The sequence below is a fragment of the Balaenoptera physalus genome (genome assembly GCF_965194825.1).
Source record: "Balaenoptera physalus genome assembly, chromosome: 18".
NCBI lineage: Eukaryota > Metazoa > Chordata > Mammalia > Artiodactyla > Balaenopteridae > Balaenoptera > Balaenoptera physalus.
The window spans coordinates 81672882-81687594 of record NC_138899.1 but is presented as its reverse complement, the minus strand read 5'-3'; the positions used below and the strand labels follow the sequence as shown (position 1 = coordinate 81687594).

Genomic DNA, 14713 nt, shown 5'->3' with positions numbered 1-14713 from the left:
TATTTATTTTTTTAATACTTATATACGTATTTTAAAAAGGTGCATATTAAATCTCTTTCTGTTCTATATGATGTAAGGTGAGTATGTAACTTTCTTCTTCAGAATGATTAGCTGGCTTTCCCACACGATTTATTGAATAATCCTTCGTCTGTTTAATGAAAATGCCATTTATAGTCTGTATGGAGTTCCCGTATATATGAGGATCTGTTTCAGGGCTTTGTTCTGTTCATTTACAGTTGACCCTTAGACAACTCAGGTTTGAACTGTGTAGGTCCATTTATACGTGGTTATTTTTCAGTAGTAAATACTACAGGACTACAGGGTCTGTGGTTGGTTGAATCTGAGGATGCAGAGGAACTGCAGATATGGAGAGCCAACTGTAAATTATATGCAGATTAACCCCGCATTGTTCAAGGGTCAACTTGTATTGTGCCACTACCCTAGTGTTTTAATACAGTAGCTTTATTATCTGGTGGGATAAATCTCCACTGAATGGTATGTTAAAATTTTTGTAATTCTTGCACATTATATTTTCCATATGAACTTTAGGTTTATATTAATTTTATATTAGATGTGTTTTAGGGTATTAAATCTTTGTCTTCAGGAACCTAACATAATTTTCCATTTATTCAGTTTTTTGTTTTATGAACCCCAATAAGTTTTTTTGGTTTTCTTTTCTTAGGGCTTATATTTTTCTTATTAAAGTTATCCCCAAGTATTTTAGAGTTTTGAACATACCTTAAGATAGCACTGTAAAATTTTTACAGTAAATTTTTAAAGTAATGTTCCAAGTATTTCCTTTATAAGTGTGGTAAATATTTTAGTTAATGTTCTGTTTAATGAATAGCTGCCAAATTAACTGATTCCCTCAAAAATTAAAATAGGATAAAAATATCACATAAGTACAATTTTTCTTTGATTTAAAGAGGATTTAAGGATCTTTTCATTTATCTATGAATGGCTCACTAGTTTTTTGAATTCTGGATAAACAGAATTTATTGAATGACTTTCTGTTTTTTTGTTTTTAATCTTTTGTCCTAAGGTTGCTTCAACTATAAACACAAAACAAGAATACTGCCCAATAGGTGGATGTATTAAAGAAGATTCTTTTATGGAAAAACTTCAGCCTAAAAAGTATGTTCCATGTGCACTTATTTTAGTATTTAAAGTTCAGTATGTTTCTGAAAGAGTTATTTTAGAATTATTGATTAAAGGTCATTCTTAGTGTTTCTAACCCATTGTTCACAGAGAGCTCTTTAAGTTTACAATTTGAGCTGTTAATGAAATGGAGAATCCAGCTCCTAAAGAAGCAGCATTAGTTTGTCCTTATTTAAAGTGAGGCAAAAAAAGAATGCAAGATTCCCATTTCTACACCCTATTTAATTGTTTTAGTCTCTTTTACCTACCTTTAGCTCTTCCAGACTCTTTCCTGTTCTGTGGTTCTTCATTGCCTGTCCAAATAAAATCCAAAATCCTTTAGGCTAGCAGTCATGACTTTTCACATTACTGCTGCAGTTTCTCTGTCCAGATTTAAATGGGTGCTTAGAAACCAACAGAAGAGTTATTTCTTTGGGTACTAAAACCACTTGGCTGAATTCTGGCACCTGGTTATTGATAGAACCAGAGGTAGTGCTCAGGCTCATTGAATGCAGGTACTGCTCCCAGCTCCTCTCTTTGTATTCCATCAGTCACTTCCTCCATAAGCTCTGAGTGGAGTGATTAGAATAGATCGTTAGGAATCTTTGTGGCTCTGTGTGAGTCATAACATATAGGAGCACCTACATATCTAGCAGATGACTTACTGTGTGAGGGAGACCGACTTTAAAAGGGCAATAAAGATTGTGCACCCGCTCCAGAGGAGGGAGCCCCTGCTCAGCTCCAGCCGGTCACTGGAGCCGTGTGTTGAGACCATCCCAGTGGTCCCAGATTATCCTTTTCTTTTCCAAGACAAAATAGAAATCTGAACTTCTACGTGAAACTTCCTTACTTTTTAAACATCATGCAAGTCAAGTCTGATTGTACTTGTCTAGATATGCGTAATGTCAAATACAGTTGCAAAGTAAAATTTTACTTTCAGAAGTAGATGAATCTGTTTTAGGTACCCCAATTTTTTTCCAAATTGCCATTTTTTAATTAGTTCTCCATGTCGAGTGTACTTACGTTAGAAACTCCTATTTCCTAATTTCGGTAGAGTTTGGTTTAAATAGTCATATATTTTAAAATAGAAGTATTCCTTGATACATGATATATTTCCTTCCTGATTTGTCTTTAATATTTTGAAACAGGAATTGAATGATGGACTCCTTATGGCTAAGGCATTCACATATGTTTTCAAGAACATAAATATCCACTTTTTAAAGTAATTGAATGTTTAAAAATTACCTAGTGTATTATTTCTTTCTGTGAGAGTAACATTTAATCATAGTAAACTATCATAGGCTTATGATTAACTTATTCAACAAACACTGAGTGCTTACTGTGTGCCAGCCAACATAGGGATATAAAGATAAAAATAGGCCGAAACTCTAGCATCTGTAGACAAGAAATGCAGCTTACTCTTTGGTTGAAATTAACTTGCCTAGTAAATTCATTACCTTTATGTACATTAGGCAGGCCTATAAGTACATTTTTTAATAGCTGGTATTTGTGTATATAAATACTTTAATTGAGCTTAGGACAGTTCAATGATTATCAACATCTCTACCAAAAAATATCCGGGAAGGAGAGATGATTAGGAAATTAAAGCACAATTTATACTGTAAGCTGTGATTTTTAGAAATTTGTTAAGAAGTTGAATTCTTGATTAAAATTGTTTTATGTGAAAGCGTATTTAGTCATGGTTTTCCTCTCCTTGCATATCATAGATGATTGAGAACCCACTGTAAGTGTTCTTATAAGTCATCATAAGAATTATTTTTGATAGAGGGTAAAAATCAGAATAGAAGATTTAAATCATTATATAAATGTTGATACTTAAAATAATGTACTTGACATTTTTCCAGGATGAAGAATTGTTCTCAAGACTTCAAAAAGACTGCTGATCTACTAACTGTTGGTTTAAAACATTCAACCTCCACACACAGGACTGTTTTGAACCCATCAACTGTAATAGAGGTATGAAAAATGTAATTCATGAAGTGAGATGAGGCCAAACATTTTTACTTTTCTCTGGTAGCTTAACTTTCCTCTCCTCTAAAGGGTCCTATAATTATAGATTGTTTTGGAAGCGTAAAGGTAACAGAGGTAAACCTACACTCCTTGCATGAATCTCTTGTTTTATTCTAAACTATGTCTCAACAGTTCTCTTTTCTTCCCAAGGCAGCCCATTTTACCTTTGACCAACTCTGTTAGTGCTCTTGATATTTACCTGTATGTAGCTGCTTCCCTTTGAACCTAGTTACTGAATTCAGATTCTGTGAAACTTGTATAAAGTACAAGTTTCTAAATTCGTTTCTTTTTTAAGATTTTTTTTTTTGATGTGGACCATTTTTAAAGTCTTTATTGAATTTGTTACAATATTGCTTCTGCTTTATGTTTTGGTTTTTTGGCCGCGAGGCATGTGAGATCTTAGCTCCCCGACCAGGGATCGAACCCACACCCCCTGCACTAGAAGGCGGAGTCTTAACCACTGGACCGCCAGGGAAGTCCCACAAGTTTCTAAATTCTAAGTGTGATTTTCCAGTTGTTTTAATGGCAACTAAAAGGCCTAATGGCACTCGTTGATGATGATGTAATTGTTGTTGGAAGATTTGAATTTTACCAGTTACTACTTTTGATGACTTTAAATAATGTATTCTTTTAATTGAAGGTTAGAAACAGAATGAACTCCAAAATGCAGTTGAATGGAGTATTAAGTTTTTTTGTTAAGGAGATCATTAGTGGGCTGGGAGAGGAGAGAGCACTGTCTTCCGTGTTTAAATCTTAACGTAGCCTAATCATAATCTTGTTTTCTTAAAAACTATTACTTTTTACATGTATATATTTATGGCCGCGATAAAATTTTCAGGTAGTTTTAAGTTGCAAAATGTTTATAGGACATAATCCCATTTATTCAAAAAGATAGCTAAAAAAAGAAATCTGGAATGCTATCACCAAAACTCCAAAATGTTCACTGTTGCTTGTTTTCAGATTTCTGTAATGGGTCTATGTTGCTTTTGTAACCAAAACGGTAGCTTGATGTTTCTGCAACTAATACAGTATATCTAAGCATCTATTTTTATATTTTGTATTTGTATGTGGTCCTCCTCCCCCTTCTTAGGAGACTGAAACTGGGGAAGAAATTGATGAAGCATTGAAGGTGGCAGCCCAAAATTTTGAACAATTAAGTATTGCTGTAAAAGTAAGCATTCTGAATGATTAAATTCTATCATAAATTAAGGCATGTTCTCCTTAAATGTGTATATTTAGATGTAACATCACTGAAGGTAGAGCTTAGCACTGAGTTATTAAGTATGATAATCTAATGAGAGAAACGTACAAAAGAATGGAAAACTGTAATGGCCTGCTAGGATTAGTCTCCTAGCATTGTTGTGCTAGCAACCTACTGAAATTGGAGCTCTATTAAGGAACTCTCATTTCTGCTTGTTGTGAGCGGAATTTTGTCTTGGAAGCATTGCAGATCGCCCTTCTAACATTGCTCATTATTTGGCTGTATACTGTTACACTGAGTCTTATGCTCTTTTCTTTCTTACCGCATCACCCAAGAGAGAGACTCCCTCATTTATTGACAAACAGCAAGCTCCTTGAACCTAGCAATGGCAAATTTAACAACCAAGGCATTCAAAAGGTTATAGCTTATATGAAATTTAAGACTTCAACATGAATTTGGGAGGGGGGTAAAAATTCAACCCATAAAAGGTTCATGTCCTTCTCACATGCAAAATACATTCAGCACATCTCACACCCCCAAAATTCTTAACCTATTTCAGCATCAACTCTAAGTCCAAAATCTCATCTGAGTATCTTCTAAATCAGGTATGGGTGAGACTCAGGGTATGACTCCTGCTGGGGCAAAATTCCTCTCCAATCTGAATGTGTGAAACTAATAAATTATCTCCTTCTAAAATACGTTGGTTGGGCAAGCATAGGATAGACATTCCCATTCCAAAAAAGGAAAAATTGAAAGGAAAAAAAAAAAGATCTCAAGCAATGATTCTTTGTTTAAAAATATAAAGAAGTATGTAGAAGAGTCAACATTTTAATTCAAGTATTTTTAAAATATTTTATATAGGTATAAAGTGGTTTTTTTTGGCCGCGGCATGCAGGATCTTAGTTCCCCGACCAGGGATTGAACACATGCCCCTGTACTGGGACCGCAGAGTCTTAACCAGTGGACTGCCAGGGAATTCCCTCATATTATATTTTAAGTTTTTATGAATTTAAGGAATCCTGCCAGAGAGAAACTCAGCTATCCAAAATGATCCATTTCCTGTACTGATTAAAAGTGATAAGAAGTTTAGAAAACTTAGTGGATTTTCTAGGCCTTTTTGCTAATTTATCAGTACAGAGTGCTAACAAAGATGTGATCTTGTTGACAAGTACCAGGATTTAAAGTTTAACCTTGTGACTTATTTTTATTATCTGATCTCTTGTGTTGTTATTTTGAAAGGTCCAAAAAGTACCTTTTACTTTCAAAATTATGTTGAATAGTACAGTTCCTACAAAATAAAAATACCAAATTAGGTCTTTGTATTATGTTCTTCCCAGACGCTCGAACACATATACGATCAAACAAAAGAGGAGACAGTCAGTCTTATAGAGGTTCTGGAGAAACAGTTTGATCAGCTTTTCACTTCTCTTGATTCCAGGTAATAAGTTAAAAATATAGACTCAGTGCAACTGAAGCTTTTAACATTAACTTGTCATTTTATTCCTTTGTACAGAATGAAGAAATGAGTAAATTTTAAACGAGTTTGGAAGGTAATGGGTGGTCCCTACAGGCTGATGTTTACAGCTTCAAAATGAAGAACTATTTATTTATTTATTTAGGCTATTTGTCTTCTGATCCCAAAGCTGTTAAAATAAACAATTTCTTTCTTAAAGCAGTTAGCACAGAAAAGTACTTTCTAATTCTGAATCCTGTTGTAGAATTCAGCATACTTGGGAAAATGCAAACATACATTTTCATGTGGATAGTTCCATCATTTTTTTCAGGTATTTGCATCAGAGCAAATAATACTCTAGTGATTTTTCTAAACAAATACCATACTGTTACATATCCATTCTTTTTAAAAACGTTGATATATATGATCTCAAATAATCTTTAATCACACTTTGCATTTCAAGAGACAGGCTCATAAAAGTTGTGATAAATATATTTAGAAATGGTACTTGTCTATTTGGCTCTTAGTTCTTTTTTTTAGTCTGATTAGGATGACTAGAACATATGCTCAACACTATGAATGAATCAGTTGATATTCTTTATTCCTCAATGCTGATGGTATCTCACATTTGGTATTTAATTATAACACTTAAGTGATAGGTCATGTGCATGCATTTAAAAAATATTTCTTAAAAGTAGTAAATATACGTAATGAAGTTTACCTTTTTAACCATTTAAAAATACAGTTTAGTGGTGGGGGGAGGGGTAAATCAGGAGCTTGAGGTGAACATACACACACTATATAAGATAGATAACCAACAAGGACCTACTGTATAGCACAGGCAACTGTACTAAATATTCTATGGTAACCTTTTTGAGAAAAGAACCTAAAAAAGAAAGAATATTTGTATATGTATAACTGAATCACTTTGCTGTATACCTGAAACTAACACAACACTGAGTATCAACTATACACCAATAAAATTAAAATTAAAAAAGTAAGTTTAGTGGCATATGGTAATTTTATGTTTAACTCTTTGAAGACTGCCAGACTGTGTTCTATGGTGGCTACACATGTTACCTTCCCACCAGCAGTGCACAAAGGTTCCAATTTCTCCACATCCTCACCAACATTTGTTGTTTTTTTTTTTTTTAAAGATGAGCCATTTTCAGAATGTGAAGTGATGTCTCATTTTTGGATTTGACTTACATTTCCGTGATGGCTGGTATTGTGGAGCACATCTTTTCATGTGCTTATTAATTGACCATTTGTTTATTTTCTCTGGAGAGGTATGTATTCCAGTCCTTTGCCCAGTTTTGATTTGGATTATTTATTTTGTTGTGGTTGGAGTAGGAGTTCTTTATACATTGTGGATGTTAGTCCTTTATCAGATACATCATTTTCAGATATTTTCTCTCTTTCGGTGGCTTACCTTTTGTTTGTGTTTTTTAAAAAAGTTTTTTATTGGAGTATAGTTGATTTACAATGTTGAGTTAGTTTCAGGTGTACAGCAGAGTGATTCAGTTACACATACATGTATTCTTTTTCAGATTCTTTTCCACTATAGGTTATTACAAGATACTGAATATGGTTCCCTGTGCTGTACAGTAGGTCCTTGTTGTTTATCTACTTTATATAGGGTAGTGTGTATCTGATAATCCCAACCTCCTAATTTATCCCTCCCTCCCTTTCCCCTTTGGTGCCATAAGATTGTTTTCTATGTCTATGAGTCTGTTTCTGTTTTGTAAGTAAGTTCATTTATATTATTTTTTAGATTCCACATGAAGGTGATATATGATATTTGTCTTTCTCTGACTTCACTAAGTATAATATTCTCTAGGTCCATCCATGTTGCTGCAAATGGCATTATTTCATGCGTCTTTATGGCTGAGTCGTGTTCCATCGTATACACATATCACATCTTCTTTATCCATTCATCTGTTGATGGACACTTAGGTTGCTTCCATGTCTTGACTATTGTAAATAGTGCTGCTATGAACATTGAGATGCATGTGTCTTTTTGAATTAGAGTTTTCGTCTTTTCCAGATATGTTCCCAGGAGTGGGATTGCTGGATCATATGGTAACTCTATTTTTAGTTTTTTAAGGAACCTCCGTACTGTTCTCCATAGTGGCTGTATCAATTTCCATTCCCACCAGCGGTGTAGGAGGGTTCCCTTTTCTCCACACCCTCTCCAGCATTTATTATTTGTAGACTTTTTGATGATGGCCATGCTGACCTATGTGAAGTGATACTTCATTGTAGTTTTGATTTGCATTTTTCTAATAATTAGTGATGTTGAGTATCTTTTCATATGCCTGTTGACCGTCTGTATGACTGTCCTCTTTGGAGAAATGTCCATTTAGGTCTTTTGTCCATTTTTTGATTTTTTTTTTTTTTTATATTGAGCTGTATGAGCTGCTTGTATATTTTGGACATTAAGCCTCTGTTGATCACATCGTTTGCAAATATTTTCTCCCAGTCTGTAGGTTGTCTTTTGTTGTTTTGTTTATGGCTTCTTTTGCTGTGCAAAAGCTTGTAAGTTTGATTAGGTCCTATTTGTTTATTTTTGCTTTTATTTCTTTTGCCTTGGGAGACTGACCTAAGAAAACACTGCTTCTGTGGCTTGTCTTTTCACTCTCTTGATAGCATTCTTTGATCCAAAGAAGTTTTTAATTGATAAAGTCCAGTTTATCTGTTTTTTCTTTTGTTGCCTGTGTTTTGATGTCATATCCAAGAAATCATTGCCAAATCTAACATCATGAAGCTTTTCCCCCCTGTGTTTTCTTCTAAGAGTTTTATAGTTTTAGCTCTTACATTTAGGTCTTTGAGTCATTTTAAGCTAATTTTTGTATATAGTGTAAGGGAAGGGTCCAACTTATTCTTTCCCATATGGATATCCAGTTTTCCCAGCACCATTTGTTGAAAAGACGGTCTTTTCTCCATTGAATGGTCTTGGCACTCTTGTCAAAACTCAGCTGAACCATATATGTGAAGATTTATTTCTGAGCTCTCTATTCTATTCCTTTGGTCCATCTGTCTGTCCTTGTGGCAGTAGCACACTGTTTTAATTACTGTGGCTTTGTAGCAAGTTTTGAAATCAGGATGTGTGAGCTCTCCAACTTTGTTCTTTTTCAAGGTTGTTTTGGAAGTTTAGGGTCCCTTGAGATCTCATGTGACTTTTAGGATGGGCTTTTCTATTCTACATGAAACATCATTGGGATTTTGATAGGGATGGCTTTGAATTGTAGATTGCTTTGGGTATTGACATCTTAACAATATTAAATCTTCTGGTTCATGAACGTGAGAGATCTTTCCATTTATTTTGTCTTCCTTAATTTCAGCAGTGTTGTGTAGTGTACAACAAGTGTACAAGTCTGTTGCATCCTCGGTTATGTTTATTCCTGAGTATATTCTTCTTTTTATTCTGTTGTAAAGTGAATTGTTAATTTCCTTTTCGGACTGTTCATTGTTAGTGTGTAGAAATGCATCTGATTTTTTGTGTGTTCATTTTGCATCCTACATCTTGGCTGAATTTGTTTATTAGACCTACTAGTATTTTTGTGGCATCTTTACCTATAAGATAATCATCTGCAAAAAGAGATCATTTTCCAACTTCTTGTAAATTTGGATGGCTTTTATATCTTTCTTTTTTTTTTGCCTATTTACTCTGGCTAGAACTGACAATGATATATTAAATAGCAGTGGCAAAATCTCACATCCTTTTCTTGCTACCGTTCTTAGAAGAAAAGCTGTCAGTCTATCATCTAATGTAATGTTAGCTGTGGGTTTTTCTTATATAGCCTTTATTATGTTGATGTAGTTTCCCTCAATTCCTAATTTGAGTGCTTTTATCCTGAAAGGTGTTGAGAATGTCACATCCTTTTTCTCTATCATTTGAAAGGACCCTATGGGGGGTTTTACTTGTTTCTGTTAATGTGGTGTATAACATTAATTGATATTCATATGTTGAAGCTTCCTTCATTCCAGGGAATAAATCCCACTTGGCATGATGTGGTGTTCTTTCACTATACTGCTGATTCAATTTACTAGTATTTTATTGAGGGTTTTGCATTAATACTTGTAAGAGACGTTGATCTATAGTTTTCTTGTAGTGTTTTCATATGGCTTTGGTATGAGGGCAGTGCTGGTCTCATAGAATAAGTTAGGAGATGTTTTCTCTGGCTCTTCAGTTTTTTGGCAGAGTTTGAGGAGGATTGGCGTTAATTCTTCATAAAACTTTTGGTGAAGCCATCTAGTCCAGGGCTTCTCTTTCTGGGGAAGCTTTTGATTACTGATTCAATCTTATTACTTTTTTTTGGTCTGCTCAGATTTTCTATTTCTTCATGATTCAGTGTTGGTAGGTGGTGTGTTTCTAGGAATTCGTCCATTTCATCTAGGTTATCCAGTTTCTTGGCATACAGTTGTTTACAGCACTGTTTTCAAATATTTTTTGTTTCTGTAAAATTGATCATCCTATCTATGCCTACTTTATTTTTGATTTTAGTAAGTTGGCTCTTCTCTTGTTTTCCTAGATAGTGTAGCTGAAAGTGGTCAATTTTGATCTTCTCAAAGAATCACCTTTTGGTTTCTTTGATTTTTCTCTATTTTATCCTATTTATTCACTTATTTCCACTCTAATCTTACTACTCCTTCCTTCTGCTAGCTTTGGGTTTAGTTTTTTCTTTTCTGGTTCCTAAGGTGTAAAGTTAGTTTGTTGGTTTGCCATGCCTTTTTTAATGTGTTTACAGCTGTATATTTCTCTTTTAGCTCTGCTTTCACTGCATCCCATAAATTTTGATACTTTGTTTTTCCATTTTCATTTGTCTCAAGATATTCTCCTTGTGTTTTTTTCCTTTGATCCATTTGTGTTTAGTAGTATGTTATTTAATTTCCACATATTTGTGAATTTTCCAGTTTCCTTCTATTATTGATTTCTAGTTTCACTCCCTTGTGATCAGAAAAGATACTTTGTATACTTTCAGTCTTTTAAAATGTATTAAGAGGTCTTTTTTGCCCTAATATGTGGTCTAACGTGGAGAGCGCTCCATGTATGTTTGAGGAAGATGTGTATTGTCTGTCATTGGGCGGAGTGTTTGTATGTTAGGTCCAGTTGGTCTACAATGTTGTTTAAGTAGTCTGTTTCCTTACTGATATTCTGTATGGTTTTTCTGTCCACAATTGGAAGTGTAGGATATTGAAGTCTCCACCTACACTTACAGAGCTCTCTATTTTTCCTTTATTACGTCAATGTTTGCATCATATATTTTGGGCCTCTGATGTTTGGTACATATGTATTTATAATTGTTTTATCTTATTGGTGAATTGACCCTTTTATCAGTCTATAATGTCCTTCTTTGTCTTGTAACAGTTTTTGACTTAGTGTCTATTTTGCCTGAAATTAGCATAGCCACCCTAGCTCTCTTTCGGTTACTATTTGCATAGAATATCTCTTTCCATCCATTCACTTTCAACCTGTTTGTCTTTAGATGTAAAATGAGTCTCTTATAGACCTAACTATATGCTGTCATTTAAAAAAAAAACCCAGGCTTCTCTGGTGGTGCAGTGGTTAAGAATCCGCCTGCCAATGCAGGAGACACTGGTTTGAGCCCTAGTCCGGGAAGATCCCACGTGGCGTGGAGCAGCTAAGCCCATATACCACAACTACTGAGCCTGTGCTCTAGAGCCCACGAGCCACAACTGCTGAGCCTGCGTGCTGCAACTATGAAGCCCGGGCCTCTAGAGCCCGTGCTCTGCAACAAGAGAAGCCACGGTTATGAGAAGCCCGTGCACCACAACGAAGAGTAGCCCCCGCTCACCACAACTAGAGAAAGTCCACGTGCAGCAACAAAGACCCAACGCAGACGAAAATAAATTTAAAAAAAAAAACAACTCACTTTTCTTCCCTCTGTGCCTTTTTTAAAATTTTTATTTATTTTTATTTTTGGCTGCGTTGGGGCTTCGTTGCTGCACACGGGCTTTCTCTAGTTGCGGTGAGCGGGGCTTATTCTTCTTTGTGGTGTGCGGGCTTCTATATATGTCTAATAGCTTTTTTTGTCATTCATTTCCTCTATTACTACCTTCTTTTCTGTTTACTTGATTTTTTTTTTGGAGGTGACACATTTTGATTTCCTTCTCATTTCTTTTTTGCATATTCTATAGTTAGTTTTTTTTGTGGTTATCATGGGCATTACAAATAACATCCTCACATCTATTTCGAATTGAAACCAGCACAACTGAATTGCATACAAAACCTCTACTTTACATTTCCACCCCTTCTTTATGTTTTGTTGTCACAGTTGCGTCTTTATACATCGTGTACCCATTGACATAGCTTTATAGTCATTTTATGTATTTGTTCTTTAAATGCTGTGGAAGATATAGAGGAGTCATAAACCCAAATTGCAATAATAATACATTTTGTATTTGCCCATGTATTTACCTTCTCCAGAGATGTTGATCTCTTTCATTTTAGCCTGAAGGGTTCCCTTTTGCAAAAAACCCCGAACGATCTGATTTAAAAATGGACAGAGGGACTGAATAGACATTTTTCCAAAGAAGACATACACCTGGCCAGTGGGTACCTGAAAAGGTGCTCAACGTCACTAATCATCAGGAAAATGCAAATGAAAACCACAATGAGATATCATCTCATACCTGTTAGTATGGCTATTCTTGAAAATATAGGAGATAACAAATGGTAGCAAAGATGTGGAGAAATGCAAACCCTTGTGTATTGTTGGTGAGTATGTAAATTGGTGCAGCCACTATGGAAAACGTATGGAGGTGCTTCAAAAAATTAAGAATCCACTAATTCTAATTCTGGGTATTTATTCGAAGAAAATAAACACACTAATTCGAAAAGATATATGCACCCCTGTGATCAATGCAGCATTATTTACAACAGCCAAGATAAAGGAAACAACCTAAGAGTCCATCAATGGATGAATGTTTAAAGAAGATGTGGGTGTGTGGGTGTGTGTACGCACACACACGTATAGATGTCTGTGCATGTAATGGAATATCACACAGCCATTAAAAAGAAGGGAATCTTGTCAGGCCCTAGATGCAGAGAACAGATTGGTGACTGCCAGAGGTGGAGACGGGTGGGCGAGGGGGGTGAAAGGAGGCAGGAGGTGCCGCCTCCCAGTTACAAAATAAGTGTGTCGTGAGGGTGCAGCGCAGAGCGTGTGGCCGCAGTTACTACCGTGGTGTCACGTATTTGAGAGCCACTAAGAGAGCAGGTCTTGAACGTCCTTGTCACAAGAGAGAACTCTGTAACTGTGGTGGTGGATGGCAGCTGGACATTTTGCAGTATATGCAATTATCAGTTCAGAATGCTGTACACTGAAATAAGCACAATGTCATGTGTCAGCATACCTCAGTTTTTTTAAATAAAATTTTTAAAGTTAAAATTAAGTTTTTGAAAAAGAGAATTGGACATTTGCAAAAACAGCCACCTCTCCCAGTCTTTGCAGACTGTCTGCCTGTGCAGCTGAGTTTTTGGATCAGCCTGGGTGAATGCTTAAGGTACTTTCAGGTCTTCTCTGAACATGTATCTTGCATAAGTGTGGCTTGTTCGACTCCTTTGTATTCTTAGCTGTTTACAATGTCTTAATTTCCTAAAGCATCTCACCCCAGCTTCTCCTTTGAGCCTCAGGCGGGCTGTTGTGTGTCTGTGTCTGTGGTCTCTGTTGCCAGAGCACCTGTAGCTGTTAGTCTCTCTGCAGCCTTCCCAGCCCACTTTCTCTTGCTGCCCGAGTTCCGCATTAGGTAAAACAGCTCTTCAGGCAGCCCCCAGACAAATGAGGACGTTGCGAATAAGGTTTGCTGCGGCCCCTTCGGAGGGAAGGCATTGGGAACTGCGCTGCTGTCTCCAGACCAGGACTGCAGCACGCTGAGCAGGGGTCTGGGTGAGGTCAAGAAATGAAATTTCCTACTGATTTGACTGTGGGTTTCTCTCAGTTGCACATTTGCTTCATTGCTGTATACCTTTGTCCACTTCCCAGAGTCCTATAAGATTGTTTTAACCAATTTTTGGCTCTCATTTGAAATCTCCATTGGGGAACGAGGGCTTAGAGTTTCCTAGTCTGCCATTTTGCTGACATCACTCCCTAGGCATGATTTTTTTAGGAATCATCTGGAACTTATCAAAATGACCACTTAATCCCCTAAAGAAATGATTTTCATAAAGTATATATATAATTGCTAAAAGTTTTTTGGAATTCTTCTTCACCTTCAGAGCCTTGTCACATTCTTACTACTCTTCAGTGTGGCAAACTCTCCTTTTTTGAGGCCAGATTTGATTTTGAGGAAATCGTTTTATTTATTTGATGAATAAAATAAGCAAGTTAGACACTATAATTTTTGGTCAAAATATCTTAATTTCCATAATAATTCCACTGTAGGCACAGAAAAATTTTTGAGAAATGCACAAATAATGAAGGAATAACTCTGTAAGCTTCATAAGTGATTACTTTGAAGATTATACTTACTCGCTACCTAAGTTTTGGTTTGGTGAAGTCTATTTTAAAGTCTCATTTTATTATTTTTTATATAAATTTATTTATTTTTAATTTTTGGCTGTGTTGGGTCTTCATTGTTACGCGTGGGCGTTCTCCAGTTGTGGCGAGCGGGGACTACTCTTCGTTGCAGCGCGCAGGCTTCTCATTGCGGTGGCTTCTCTTGTTGTGGAGCACGGGCTCTAGGTGCACAGGCTCAGTAGTTGTGGTGCACGGGCTTAGTTGCTCTGTGGCATGTGGGATCTTCCCGGACCAGGGATTGAAACCATGTCCCCTGCGTTGGCAGGCGGATTCATAACCACTGTGCCACCAGGGAAGTCCTGAAGTCTCATTTTAAATTCATGTAATATGTATCTGCTTATGAAATTC

The 14713-nt window shown here is 35.9% G+C and overlaps 1 protein-coding gene across 10 annotated transcripts in view; it reads left to right on the top strand.

Annotated features, from left to right (window-relative positions):
* The window catches only part of RNF17 (ring finger protein 17), a 131319-nt gene that overhangs the window by 20755 nt on the left and 95851 nt on the right, over positions 1 to 14713 (top strand). For 8 of the 10 annotated variants that reach the window (XM_082435065.1, XM_082435064.1, XM_082435063.1 and 5 more), the window contains 4 exons: positions 1043 to 1134; positions 3003 to 3114; positions 4259 to 4339; positions 5707 to 5807. In XM_082435065.1, coding sequence (XP_082291191.1) covers positions 1043 to 1134; positions 3003 to 3114; positions 4259 to 4339; positions 5707 to 5807 — 386 coding nt within the window. The other 2 variants (XM_082435069.1, XM_082435061.1) reach the window with 2 other exon arrangements.